The sequence below is a fragment of the Gopherus flavomarginatus genome, chromosome 4, assembly GCF_025201925.1.
Source record: "Gopherus flavomarginatus isolate rGopFla2 chromosome 4, rGopFla2.mat.asm, whole genome shotgun sequence".
In the NCBI taxonomy this organism is placed as follows: domain Eukaryota; kingdom Metazoa; phylum Chordata; order Testudines; family Testudinidae; genus Gopherus; species Gopherus flavomarginatus.
In genome coordinates, this window is record NC_066620.1 from 136,909,899 (window position 1) to 136,922,947 (window position 13,049).

Sequence of the window (13,049 nt, forward strand, 5' to 3'; positions counted from 1 at the left end):
GTATGGGTAGGGACGAGCCACCAAAGGGAATAATGGACACAGCTTCATCCTGTTTGCTGATCAGGCAGGAGTTAGTGAAACCCCACTGGATACTTCCCAGAGGTAGGATCAAAACTGAATATGTCCATGGGGACAATACATTCTGCCCAATGGCAGAGGTGACTCTGGAAATCAAGGGGAAGTTTAGGCAGAAGCATGTAGGGGTAGTGGATGGATTGCCACACTGCCTTCTGCTGGGCATGGACTGGGATCCCTTTCTAACCAGGACACCAAGGCATGTGTGGACACCCAGGAGGGTGGAAGTAAAACCTGCAGGGCCAGGTAAAGAGGAAATGTATGAAAGGGGGTGGAGGAACCTAGACACGAAAGTACAAGCCACAGAGAAGGTGAGGATGGAGAAGTCCTCTGAGAGACAAGAAGGAGGAGAGAGAAAACAAAAGTCAAGAGTAAAGGTGACTTAAGGTCATCCATTGGGGTCAAACAGTCTGCAGATCTCTGACCACCAGGATCTCAGGAGCCGGCATCCCGAGAACACTTTGGAGAGACTCCGAGCAGTCTGTGTTCATGGAAGAGGCTGGGGCACAGCATACCACCCGTCACATATAGGTACCTAAATCTGGCCTGTGCATGGGCCAACAGCATGAGCAGTATATACACTTGTGTCTGCAGCACCAGCGATCACATAGCTAGGTACCCATCCATGGGAACAAATTCAAGTTTTGTGGACAAAACTTAGGCACCCATGCTTGAAAACCTGACTCACTGTGGCCACTACATAAGATCAGCCTTACTGGATCAGTCCAATAGTCCAGCTAGTCCCAGTACACTGTCTTCCAACAGTGGTCAATGCCAGCTTCTTTAGAAGAAATGAACAGAACAGGGCAATCATAAAGTGATCCAATCCTCGTTGTCCAGTCTCATCTTCTGGTGGTCAGAGGCCTAAGGACACCCAGAGCTTGGGGTTGCATCCCTGACCATCTTGCCTAATAGCCATTGATGGACCTGTCCTCCATGAACTTATCTAATTCTTTTTTAACCCAGTTATACTTTTGACCTTCACAACATTCCTTGGCAATGAGATCCACAGGTTGACCATGTGTTGTGTGAAGTCGTACTTCCTTATGTTTATTTTATACCTGCTGCCCATCCGTGAACAGAGTTTAGATCCTGGTCTCCTAGGAAAAGTCAGAGACATTATAAAACTAGGAAGTCTGTAATTGGAGCACCTTGTTGGCTCGGAATAAAGAAACACAATAATAATAGAAACTAATAATGCTGTGAGGTTGGTGGGACATGTACATTAATGGGCTACCAGAGCTGAAGTCAACTGATGACACAGGAATCTCTTAGTGTTAACTGGGGAGGGGCACAGAGTGGATGCTGAGGGGTCTGCTATGTACATTCTAGTTCACTAAAAGATTGCCATATGAGTCTCAAATAAAAGCCCATGTCACCAATATCATTGTGAAACGTATCTAAAGATGCTGTGTAAAGAGCCATGTATATGCATTGAAAATTACATTCTTATGATCTGTGTCTAGGGACTAGTCATCAGGAAAGGTGAAAAAATGGTTTTCTTTCAGGCAAAAAATGTTTCTCCCATCTGTTTGTTTACATGTAAACTAAGCATGTAGGGTTCACATTCAGTTCAGAAGGACTGTGAGAACTTCAAAGAAAGAAAGAAAATAACAGGAAGTAGACAGGGGGTGAGGAACCAATTTTGAGGTATACATCAAAGGTTTGCTCTAGTATATTTGGGGGACATCTTTCACATAGGAAGTAGATGGACAGCGAGAAGGACAGCGGGGTCGCTATCAGGCTTGGTTGAGAATATTGAGTGAGAAACATCTTTAGACAGGAGGTTAACCTGTTGGTTAAGTTTAGTCCCTAGGAGCATGTTATGATTTCATTTTACATGTAACCACTTTTTGCTTGCATTCTTACTCACTATCACTGGAATCTCTGTTCTTTGATCATCTCTGTTCTTGTTTGCATTATAAATATATCTAAGTGCTGTGTGTTTTGCACTATAGAGTATAAGTAATACAGTATAAAGTATAGAGTCTAAAGTATAAGTAATAAACTGGTGCGTACTGTTCCATTGGGAACAGCAGGCCTGGTAATTATGTGGGTGTTCAGTGGATAAAGGTCTGGACACTATACGGAATGGTCAGAAGACTCGGGGGTTGGTGTGTGCCTATCACTAACCTGTACAAAGAGACTAGGGTCTGAGGAGGCCTGGATGGCAGTACTTGTTTTGCCAGAGCCTGATCATTTTAGGGAACTGACCCACAGCAGACACAGACAAGACTTCCTCACTCTAAGGGCAGGCGTTGGTAAAGTGCCTCATAACCTTGGGAACTCCTGGGGAGTGTCACACAACTCTATTGGAATTCTCTTTGTTTCTCTCCCTTCCTTCTAATTACCGGCAAGGGTTGCCCTCAGTATGTTGTCGGTCTTTTCGGAATGGCTCCTGGCTGCTTATCACTGGCAAAGGCATCTTTTGGCCTAAGGTTCGGCTGACCTGCTGCAGGAGAACAGGAAACAACTCTGGGAGCAGCTCCTGCACAGCTTTCCTCGACTGCAGTGCTGACACCACCTCAGAGATGGCACATGTTGCCTGAAAGGAGAGCATGGTAAAAAATGAAATCTCCTCCCAACACCATCACACCCTCTCTCCCCTTCTGATATCTGCTCTACTAAATTCTCACTTCTGCCAGTAACTTGAATGACTGTGAGCAACTCCCTTAACTCGTGGCTCAGTTTCCCACATCTATAAAAATGTGTATGACCTACCAAGGCATGTTGTGAGTCCTAAGGAATATTTGTAAAGCACTGTGAGAAACCTGGTTCAAAGACTTTCTTATTGCCAGATGTTATTAAGTAAATCAGCCACATACTCTAAAACTGCCGTATTTGTTCCACAGACAGCAGAGCTGGACTCAGGGGAACAGTACATCAGAGGAGAAGTGCCTACACAGCAATATTCTACCACATTTCTAGCTTTCCATCAGCACGATTGTCACAGGGCAGAAGAAAGCCTGAAAGACGTGTCTGTCATCTAACTTACTGAGAGAGGTTCAGCAGCTGCCAAATGCCTGTCAGTTTCAGTCTCTGAGGTGACGCTTCCTTCTTGGCTTGTTGAAGTCTTTATTTTTTCTATTAGGACCTGTAGGACTTGAGTGGCAAGCAAGGGGTCTCCCCCCAGAGATCTCCACAGCTCAGTGGTGTCACTGCAATTTAACGGAAGTTACATGTAACCCCTGGAGACTTCTGTGGCTCAGACTGAATGTGTCATATTTAAGTAAAGACCAAATTATCTCCTTGCCTATGAGGAGAAAGTTAGGAGTACTGTCCTCCTTTAATGCTCCTCCTGTTTAAATATTGAGTTTCCAGTTACAGAACTAGGTTAAGTGACCTAGTCTTACTGCAGCCTAACCATTAATACTAGACTTCAGAAGGACAGGACACAGAGCGCCAACCTCAGTTCCTGTTTTCCCACTTCTCAGTAAATATGGACTCATGAGTATGTGGCTCCCAAAGATCTAAGGTTTGGAAGGCAAGTTGATGAAAGAAAAGCCACATTCCTATTAACTAGACAGACAACTATGAGAACGAATATTCATGGCCATCCTAGGTCCCCTTCACAAATGGTGTCCCTATCCTCTGTTTGCCAGAAGCTGGGACAGGGCAACAGGGGATGGATCACTTGACATTTACCTGTTCTTTTCATTCCCTCTGGGGCATGTGGCACTGGCCACTGTCAGAAGACAGGATACTGGGTCAGATGGACCTTTGGTCTGACCCACTATGGCCGTTCTTATGGTCTTAGATTCCAGCACTGGTAATTGATAACTCACTTAGGGATCTTTAAATGAAATGATGGATCTGCTTCCAGCTCAGTTTTAAATACCAAGAATGGCAATTCTATTCTAGCAGCCACACCCTCTCTGATACCAAGTGGAGGCCTGATGATTATATTGTCCCTATTCTTTGTAATCAGCCAGGGATTGGACTTGAAGCTGTCATGCTACCAGGAAATCAACAGCCACTGCTAATTTCCAGAGTGAGGACAATTCAGGTGTCTAGAGAGCAGGGCCGGTTCCAGGCACCAGCCCTGCAAGCAGCTGCTTGGGGCGGCCAACAGCGAGTGGCGGTACGTCTGGGTCTTCGGTGGCAATTCGGCGGCTGGTCTCTCACTCCCTCTCGGAGAGAACGACCAGCCACCGAATTGCCGCCGAAGACTGAAGCGGCGGTGGTAGAGCTGCAGATCGCGATCACAGCTTTTTTTTTTTTTCCTTTTTGCTGCTTGGGGCAGCAAAAACCCTGTAGCCGGCTCTGCTAGAGAAGTAGATGTTTCCAACAATACACTCCAGTTATACCAGTAAAGATAGGTCTTTAGGATGTCAAAGCAGTTATGAATTAATGGAAACAGAATGACAATTAATTTCTCTCCGCACCCCACCTTAACATGCTCTTGGACCTTCCTGCAGAAAGACCCAGGCTATTAACCGTCAGGAATTATCCCAAACTATCTGCTGCTTAAATGAAGCCCTACAGTTCCCAGTAAAGCTGTGGGATCCATGTTTTACCAAGATGAATGCAATAGATAGCAGTGTATACCTGTCCATCGGCAGACGTTTGCTGAGGAGGCTGGAGATCACTGCCTCTAGGTGATGGTGAGCTAGAATGGACACTGCCTCCAGCAGGAACCGCCTCAAGCTGCCCTCCTGGATATTAGACATGTGGCTATATATTATATCCAGGATAGTTGGCACCTGGAAGGAACAAAAACCAGAAAGAAATGTCCCTATTCTTTCCCTCTATTCAGTCTACAGAATCAAAAACTTTATTTAGCCTTTTGCTGCTTTTTTTGAAATTCCTCAAGAAACAAACATTCAACTATGTCTGCGTAACTTTAACCCACAACAATTGCCCACACTTGGCTGTAAAAATTAACACTGACACACACATATACATACCAGGTAAGTTAATGGGGTGGTGCCCAACTATGCATTAAATAAACCAGTTCGCATGCACAAGAGAAGGCTTTGCTTGCCCAGATTTTGCAGGTGTGATTTAAGCAGCCAAATCTGACCATTTACCTCAAACGATGCAGAGTTCATAAACAACCACAAGCACAAAACATGAAAGTGCTTTAAACACGGTGTGAAAATGCCTGGGACTATGAACAGGCAATGACCTCTCATATTCATTCCTAGCCCTTCACATCTTCAAAACACTGTGCAAACGTGGCAGTTCTGCTGTGAGGGTTCCCTGTCCTGAGGCCTTTCACCAGCCTTGTTAGAAGATTTGTGGAGTGCTCCTTTCATCTAGCCCTAATGCACTGGGCTCCAGAATAAAGCATACAAATAGTGGATCCCAAAGACACTCTAGTTTTCTCCCTCCCTCCTCCTATTCTTAAAGGGTACGTCTACACAGCAAAAAAAAACATCCCACAGGAGTGTAAAAGTGTAGTTGTTAGTGCTCGGGCTGGAGCCCAGGCTCTGAAACCTGGCAAGAGGGTGGGTCTCAGTGCCCAGGCTCCAGACTCACTGGGAATGACTACAGGGCTATTTTTATCCAGGTAGTTCTTAGCCATAGGCCTCCTAAGAACTGGATGCCTCCAAGTGCTAATCATTCTGTCTTCTTGTCTTTTCCCCAGAGCCTGTTTTTTCAAGCCTTTCTTGGCTGAATACTGTGGCAACAAGCTAGACAAATAAATAACCAACCACCTTCCTTTTCCCTTGGATTCTCTCTGTCTACTGCTATTGATTCTGCCATTGCCTATCTTAGGGTAGGAACAGAGATGGAATCGATTCTGTGTCCGAGGGGGAGAAACAGCAAGATTTTTGTTCATTACACATGAGGGCAAAGATCTAAAAGCCTAGAGTTTAGGCAGAAAACCTCTCCAGTTTCCCGTTTTACCTCATCCAGCATGGCATCTCCACACTCCTGTAGGATGATCTTCAGCCATAGTCCAGCTGCCGTGGCACAGGTGGGGCTAGCAGACAGCATACTATCCATTGTGGCCTCAATAAAGTCTGTGGCCTGTTTGGAAGGGAAATACTCACTAACAACCTGGGAACAAAGCAAAAACAGGAGGGACTGCTATGATGTTTGGCTCCAGCACTTTATAAATGGAGGTCTAATATCTCCATGGAAAAAGATCTATGAATCAGCATATTGTTAATTAGTCTTATGTCCAGCTAACCATTTGGGATTCAAATTCTCTCTATAGTCTATATACTCCTTTTTTGTATTCTACACTAATGATATCAGGTTCGAGGCAAAGCCTCTGTTGCACAGTTAGCATAACATTATACTGCATATGCAGGAGGTAAGTTTCCAGTTTGTATTCTCTTAGATACACTGCATCTTTTTACAACCTATAAAATGAAGTCAAGAGAGGCATGCACACAAATATAGGCTAAGGCAAACCCACAAGGTGACAGAATGAAGACTGGGTGGTTTCTCAGCTTGATGTTCCACTAACACAGTTTTTTCTCATGGATGGCTGGATAGGTACACGTGTGTGCCTCTGCATGTGCATTTTCATGCACATGCAACATTCTGTGGAATCTGGTTTTTACATGGCACACATCTATGAAAAGCATCTTGCTGGTTACAGGCAACGAATGCCCCACACCCACAGCTTGCTCGAAGTACAGAAAGGCATCATGAAAGCGTAAATGTAAAATGAACAGTGCCTGGTCACTAGAACATCCGCACAAGTTTTTTGAGTCAGTTACCCTGGCCATTTTGGAAGATGCCTGAAACAGAGCCTCAGGGTCTGGAGCTGTTGTTAGTTCTTCACGGAGACAATTCAGCTCCTCCTCCGCTGACCCCAGGTTCATGGGCTGGCCTGGAGTGGAGAAAAGGAGGAAAAAGTACTATAATGATTAATGAAACTGAACCTCTACTGCATGGACATTCATACAGAAGGATCCATGTGCTATGCTGTTATTAGCACAGTGTAAAATCTTGGCCCCATCAAAGTCAATGGCAAAACTCCTGTTGACTATAATGGAGTCGAGATTACACCCTAAATGTCTGAAAGTTAACAGTAGTGGTATGTTATTGTGACTGATACAGGATTGAACAAGCACCATATTCTGCTTGGAGCAGCTTTCTGGGTGTGTCTGCTTTCAGTAGCCTCTCTGCTCTCAGTATTTAAATCTAATCTCATATTCAAGTACAACTCATGTAGGTAGATGTGAGGTTCCAATGTAGAGGTGAATCCCTCCACCAAACTCTCATTGTAAAAGAGATGGGGATGGACAAAAACTTTGGCAGGAAACCCTGGCTCATCCATCACTTCTAAACAATGCTGGGATTTCTATGTTGTACATTTAAAAGTTTGGAGTCCCTTATTCTGTTTCTGAATCATCAACACTGTTTTCTAGGACTGATTAATAATAATTGGAAATAGGGCGACCAGATGTCCCGATTTTATAGAGACAGTCCCAATTTTGGGGTCTTTTTCTTATATAGACTCCTGTGATCCCTCACCCCGTCCCGATGTTTCACATTTGCTGTCTGGTGACCCTAACTGGAAATGCCCTTAAATGATAACCAAGCTCTATCCCATTAGGTGAAAAGAATATCCTACTCCAGAGGTCGGCAACCTTTCAGAAGTGGTGTGCCGAGTCTTCATTTATTCACTCGAATTTAAGGTTTCGCTTGCCAGTGATACATTTTAATGTTTTGAGAAGATCTCTTTCAATAAGTCTATAATATGTAACTAAACTATTGTTATATGTAAAGTAAATAAAGCTTTAAAAATGTTTCAGAAGCTTCATTTAAAATTAAATTAAAATGCAGAGCCCCCTGGACTGGTGGCCAGGACCTGGGCAGTGTGAGTGCCACTGAAAATCAGCTCACATGCCGCCTTCGGCACTCGTGCCATAGGTTGCCTACCCCTGTCCTACTCTTTCACAAAGGGGAAAATGGCCTACACTTACTCCAATAGCTTTGAATGTTCATGACAGAGGGCTGCTGGAAGAACTTTTAGTTTAAAGAATTATTCCAGGAAACCCCTCCAATACAGCCAGTGGCAGGGTAAAGAGAATGAAAATGTTTAGTACCAAGGGCTTGTCTACATGAAGATAGTCAAGAAAGCTAATCCAAATTTATTTTCAAAATGCATTAGTTAAACTTCATTAAACACGTATGCGGACACATTTATTTAGAATTATAGGGGCCTTATCTCAGGTTAGTTTAATTCTTGTAATTCACTATAATCAATTCAGAATCAGAGCATCCACACATGTGTTTAATGCCACTTTAAATTTACAGTTTTAGTTCATTTGGATTAACTTTCCTTAGTGTCCCCGTGTAGACAAGCCCTAAGGAATTGAGCAGTTATCTACCTGGTGCAGACCATTTATTATTTGTACAGTTCCCAGAAGTGTGCTAGGCTCTTTAGACATCATAATTGTCTCTTCTAATGAGGTATTTATAAGATGCCCACCACGCTATTCTCTAAGTGCCAACAGACAGGACAGAAAGAACTAGACAGGCAGAAAAATGGACATTACAATAGTGAAAGAAGGTGAAGAATTACTTATACTTGCTTATAGTGAAGAATTACTTATACTTACTAATAGTCTCCTCACCTTGCATACTGAGAAGGCAGCTGATACAGTCAACCACCCACTGACGGGACATGGCCAGTGAATCACAGCTGTATGGTGCTATTCGTCCAATCAGAGATCCAAACTGATTAAAAGTTTCCTGAGTCTAATTAAGGAAGAATAAAGAATGAATATTCTCCAGTTGTTCTAGACTTCACTTGCCATCTTTATTGTTGATACCCGTCAGCTCTGTGTTTTTGGGGAACCAGGGCACAGTATCTAGCCTGTGTGACTCATGAAGGACACCCCCAACCCCCGTCTCTGTTTGAACCAAAACTGATCAGAGAAAAGGCTTGCAGAGAACAATGAAGGGTTTGGGGAGACACATCTAGACCCCTCCTGACAAGGATGACAAGATTAAGACATCTCCATTTGCATACAGAATGAAGAACAGAGACAACTCCACTAGCCTCAATTGCATGAAAGATGGAATAGGGATTAGCATAAAGAATGAAGAACAGAGAACCGCACTGAACTCTGGGACCAGAAAAGCAGGAACGCATTGAATCATGGGAATCCCTGCTCCAGATGTTAATGAACCTACACCTGCACACAGCCAGCTCAGCAATTATCAGACCAATTCTAGTAATAAATCTTTGACTCATATCCCAAAATACTGAAGCATCCTAGTTGCCCTGTGAGCTCCTCAAAAGAAAACAACACCCATAGCCAAGAGTGATTAGCTCCTATTGTCTAACCTAAAGAAAACCCTTGAGCCATCAGTTTACCCATAAACAAATCCAGTGTTCTCCCTTGAACCATTGTATTTTCTCTACAAAACCCTCTACCTATGCCCAAGTAAGGTTCTGATGTATAGACCCAAACTCTGCATCAGTTCCACTGGGATTCCATCTCCTGACTGATCGTGCTGGGGGCTCTGCCTGTCTCCAGCACTCAGGACTCTGAGCTACCACCATCACCTGGAAATCCCGACCAGTTCAAGCCTCATGGAGTGGGTGAGATCCATCTCTCTCTCTGTTTTCTTTTCTACCTCAGATATTAACCTTTAAAATGTAACTGTTATGTTTGTTTAGCCCTCCTGGTGTAGTTATCACTATGATTCAATGAATAACTATTATAGTTCAGCGGGTTGCTTCTCTCTCTCTCTCTCTGAATTTTACTCTTTTGTTTGTTAGCTTCCCCCATTTACTCTGCAGCAACACTTTTTGTACCTAAGCTAAAGATCCCTGTAGTGCCCCAAAATACTGTGGAGTTTGCTCATCAAGTGGATTACTATCTATACAATTGTAATGTGAAAGTGTGATAGGAACGTGTTAAACTTGGGGCACATAAGGGTGGGGGGCGCAGCTGAAAGTGCTGCTTAACCCAGCCCACTGAATACAGGGACATATAAGGGGATCAGCTGGGGAGTGCTGATTGACTTGCTCTGCTAGTATGTGTGTGTGTGTGTATGTGTCTAGTTCTAGTTATTAGCCCTGGGGAACCTGGGTCCTTCAGAGAGCTACATTGGGAGGGGACTTGTAGAAGGAAGGAGTAGAGCTCCATATGAACACACAAATGACATAAGCAACACATTAATAGAATTACAGAACCACTCCGGCACCCTCCCCACAGAAGAGTAACCCTAATTAATGAGCCTACCCAAAGTAACGGGCACATCTGGTAACATTGTGCCTCTGATTCCTGTACTGAACTGGGTAATGCACATTGGAAAATATATTCCCAATTGTATATGCAAACGGATGGGGTTTAAATTAGCTGTTATCACTCAAGAAAGAGACCTCAGAGTCATTGTGTATAAGTTCTCTGAAAGCATCTGCTCAACATGCCGTCAAAAACACTAACAACATGTTAGGAACCATTAGGAAGGGGATCGACAATAAGACAGTAAATATCATTATGCCACTATATAAATCTACAGTACCCCCACACCTTGAATACTGCGTGCAGTTTTGCTCATCTCATCTCAAAAAAGATGTTAGAACTGGAAGAAGTACAGAGAAGAGCAACAAAAATTATTAGGTGTATAGGACAACTTCTCGTACAAGGAGAGATTAAAAAGACAGACACTTTTCAGCTAGGAAAAGGGATGACTAAGAGGGAATATGATCGAAGTCTATAAAATCATGGCTGGTGTAGAGAAAGTCAATAAGGAAGTGTTATTTAGCCCTTCACATAACTCAGGAACAAGGGGTCACCCAATGAAATTAATAGGAAGTAGGTTTAAAACAAACAAAGGAAACATTTCTTCACATAATGCAGTGAATCTGTGGAACTCATTGTCAGGGAGATGTTGTGAAGGCCAAAAGTATAACTGGGTTCCAAAAGAAATTAGGTGAGTTCACGGAGGATAGGTCCATCACTGGCTATTAGCTAACATGATCAGGGATGCAACGCCATGATTTGGGTATCTCTAAACCTCTGACTGCCAGAAGCTGGGGCTGGGACTGTCCAACAGGGGATGGTTCACTTGACAATTGCCTTGTTCTGTTCATTCCCTCTGAAGCATCTGGCACCCACCGCTGTCAGAAGACAGGATATTGGGCTAGATGAACCATTCTTCTGCGGGATCCTGGATAACCACTCTTATGTTTTATGTTCTTAGCTGATTACATAGAAATTCAGCTTTAGCATCCTGGAAGCATAAGAACCAAGAATGCATTTGTGACACTGGCAGACCAGTCAACCTGTGTATGATCCATAATAACTTAACAAAAGGCACTTCTACTGTATCAAGACAGTTCACTTGCATGTGAATTTCAAAGAGATATATTAGACTAGCAATCATCAACTCATTCAAAAATGAACAATAGATGCTAAGTGTATTTGTCTGTGGTTATCTATACCCGGTTAGAAGTTTCACAATGTAACCAAATTAGCTTGTAGATGTTAATTCCCTTTCATGGCTTAATTGCCTTAATTATGTATGCAAGTTGTTCAGTTAACCTTAAAATCAAAGATGTAAGACACTTCAGGAAACCAGTCATTTCTACATTATCTTCAGCTTAACTATCTGTGTAGTAATGGAAGAATGGCTAATTACCTTATGTGAATGAATGTAACTAGTTTACTGTGTATGCACAGGAAATAGTAGATTATCTTCACAGCAAAGTACAACGGGTCATCTGCATTGGGGGAAGGTCTTTCTGTGACAATTTCTGTGAGGTAGGCTTGTCAGCCTGATAGAATAGCTATAAAAGAAAAGGCTTGGGCCTGATCCTATCATCTCTAGTCTGCTTAAACTTTGAACAGGGAAAGTGTAAGCCATAGGACAGAGATCTTCCAAATAGTCATTTGGAATAACCTGGAAAATCTAACAGACTTTACATCTAAGCTGCCTTTGGATTCTGATCTGTTGGGATGATTCCAGAGAGACTTTTACAGACTAGCAGTTTAGTCCATCACTGTTGTGATCCTGAACTATGAACATTGAAAGTCATTTGTCTGGATATTGATCCTTTAACCATTTGTAACTCTCTTCTAACAAACAGCATGATATTTGGGAATGACCTGAGGATAAGCATCTGGGCCTTTATGATTAGTGAACCCCACATATGGTGAATCAGGTTTTCAGTAACCCCTCACTATATTAGACACAGAATATCAGGGTTGGAAAGGACCTCGTCTAGTCTAACCCCATGCTCAAAGCAGGACCAATCCACACACAGATTTTTACCCCAGTTCCCTAAATGACCCCATCAAGGATTGAGCTCACAACCTGGGGTTTAGCAGGCCAATGCTCAAACCACTGAGCTATCCCTCCCCTCTCTTCCAAGACATGGATATTTAGATGGGAGCCAATGTCTGGAATGCCAAAAGGGGAATGCATTTGGCATCTTCTTAAGTAGGGTGGAAGCTCTTTTGTTGTTGACTTGGTGAATCTAATTATAGAATAAGCCATCAGTCTGGGGGATTGTCTGCCCTCTAATTCTTGCAGTCTGCCCGCAATGTGGTCACAGCATTGTTGTGTAAACCTCTCTCTTATGGAAGCAGAGGGATCTTAGTCACCTTGAAACCCCAGCTGCTGCCCTGGAAGAGTTTTTCATGCATTTGCGTTGAGTGTCAGATCTGATAGAAGCAGAGAAGTCAGCTCAAGGAAGAGTACGGCTATACTCACTGTGCTATGAACTGTCTCTTGATAGGCAGTCAGCAGCTGAGTGCTAGCCTGCAAGGTCCTTTCTCTCTCCCACTCCTTCCCTGAACTGAACCATGTCGCTAGGAGCTGTTGGTAGAGCAGGGGAACGGACAAAGTTAGTACCAGAAAATCCCTCCCAAAGTTCCTCTTAAACAGGTTTAATAGTTACTAAAATCCCTCTCCAAAGCATCTCACCTCCAAGTAGCAAAGGAATTACATGTCTAATGGAAGAGCCCCTAATATATACAAGTCCCAGGGGCCAGATTCACCTCTGGTGATTGAAGCCAAAGGAGTTACATGAGAGATGAATCTAGGCC

At 43.3% G+C, this 13,049-nt stretch overlaps 1 protein-coding gene across 1 annotated transcript in view; it reads right to left on the bottom strand.

Annotated features, from left to right (window-relative positions):
* LOC127049021 (maestro heat-like repeat-containing protein family member 2B) overlaps positions 1-13,049 on the bottom strand; it is a 47,231-nt gene that overhangs the window by 7,491 nt on the left and 26,691 nt on the right. Inside the window, exons 26-32 of the mRNA XM_050949230.1 lie at positions 12,715-12,819; positions 8,619-8,742; positions 6,753-6,865; positions 5,929-6,081; positions 4,624-4,778; positions 3,071-3,233; positions 2,427-2,620 (exon numbers count right to left, since the gene is read on the bottom strand). Of these exons, the coding sequence (XP_050805187.1) occupies positions 2,427-2,620; positions 3,071-3,233; positions 4,624-4,778; positions 5,929-6,081; positions 6,753-6,865; positions 8,619-8,742; positions 12,715-12,819 (1,007 nt within the window). The remainder of the gene's footprint in view (positions 1-2,426; positions 2,621-3,070; positions 3,234-4,623; positions 4,779-5,928; positions 6,082-6,752; positions 6,866-8,618; positions 8,743-12,714; positions 12,820-13,049) is intronic.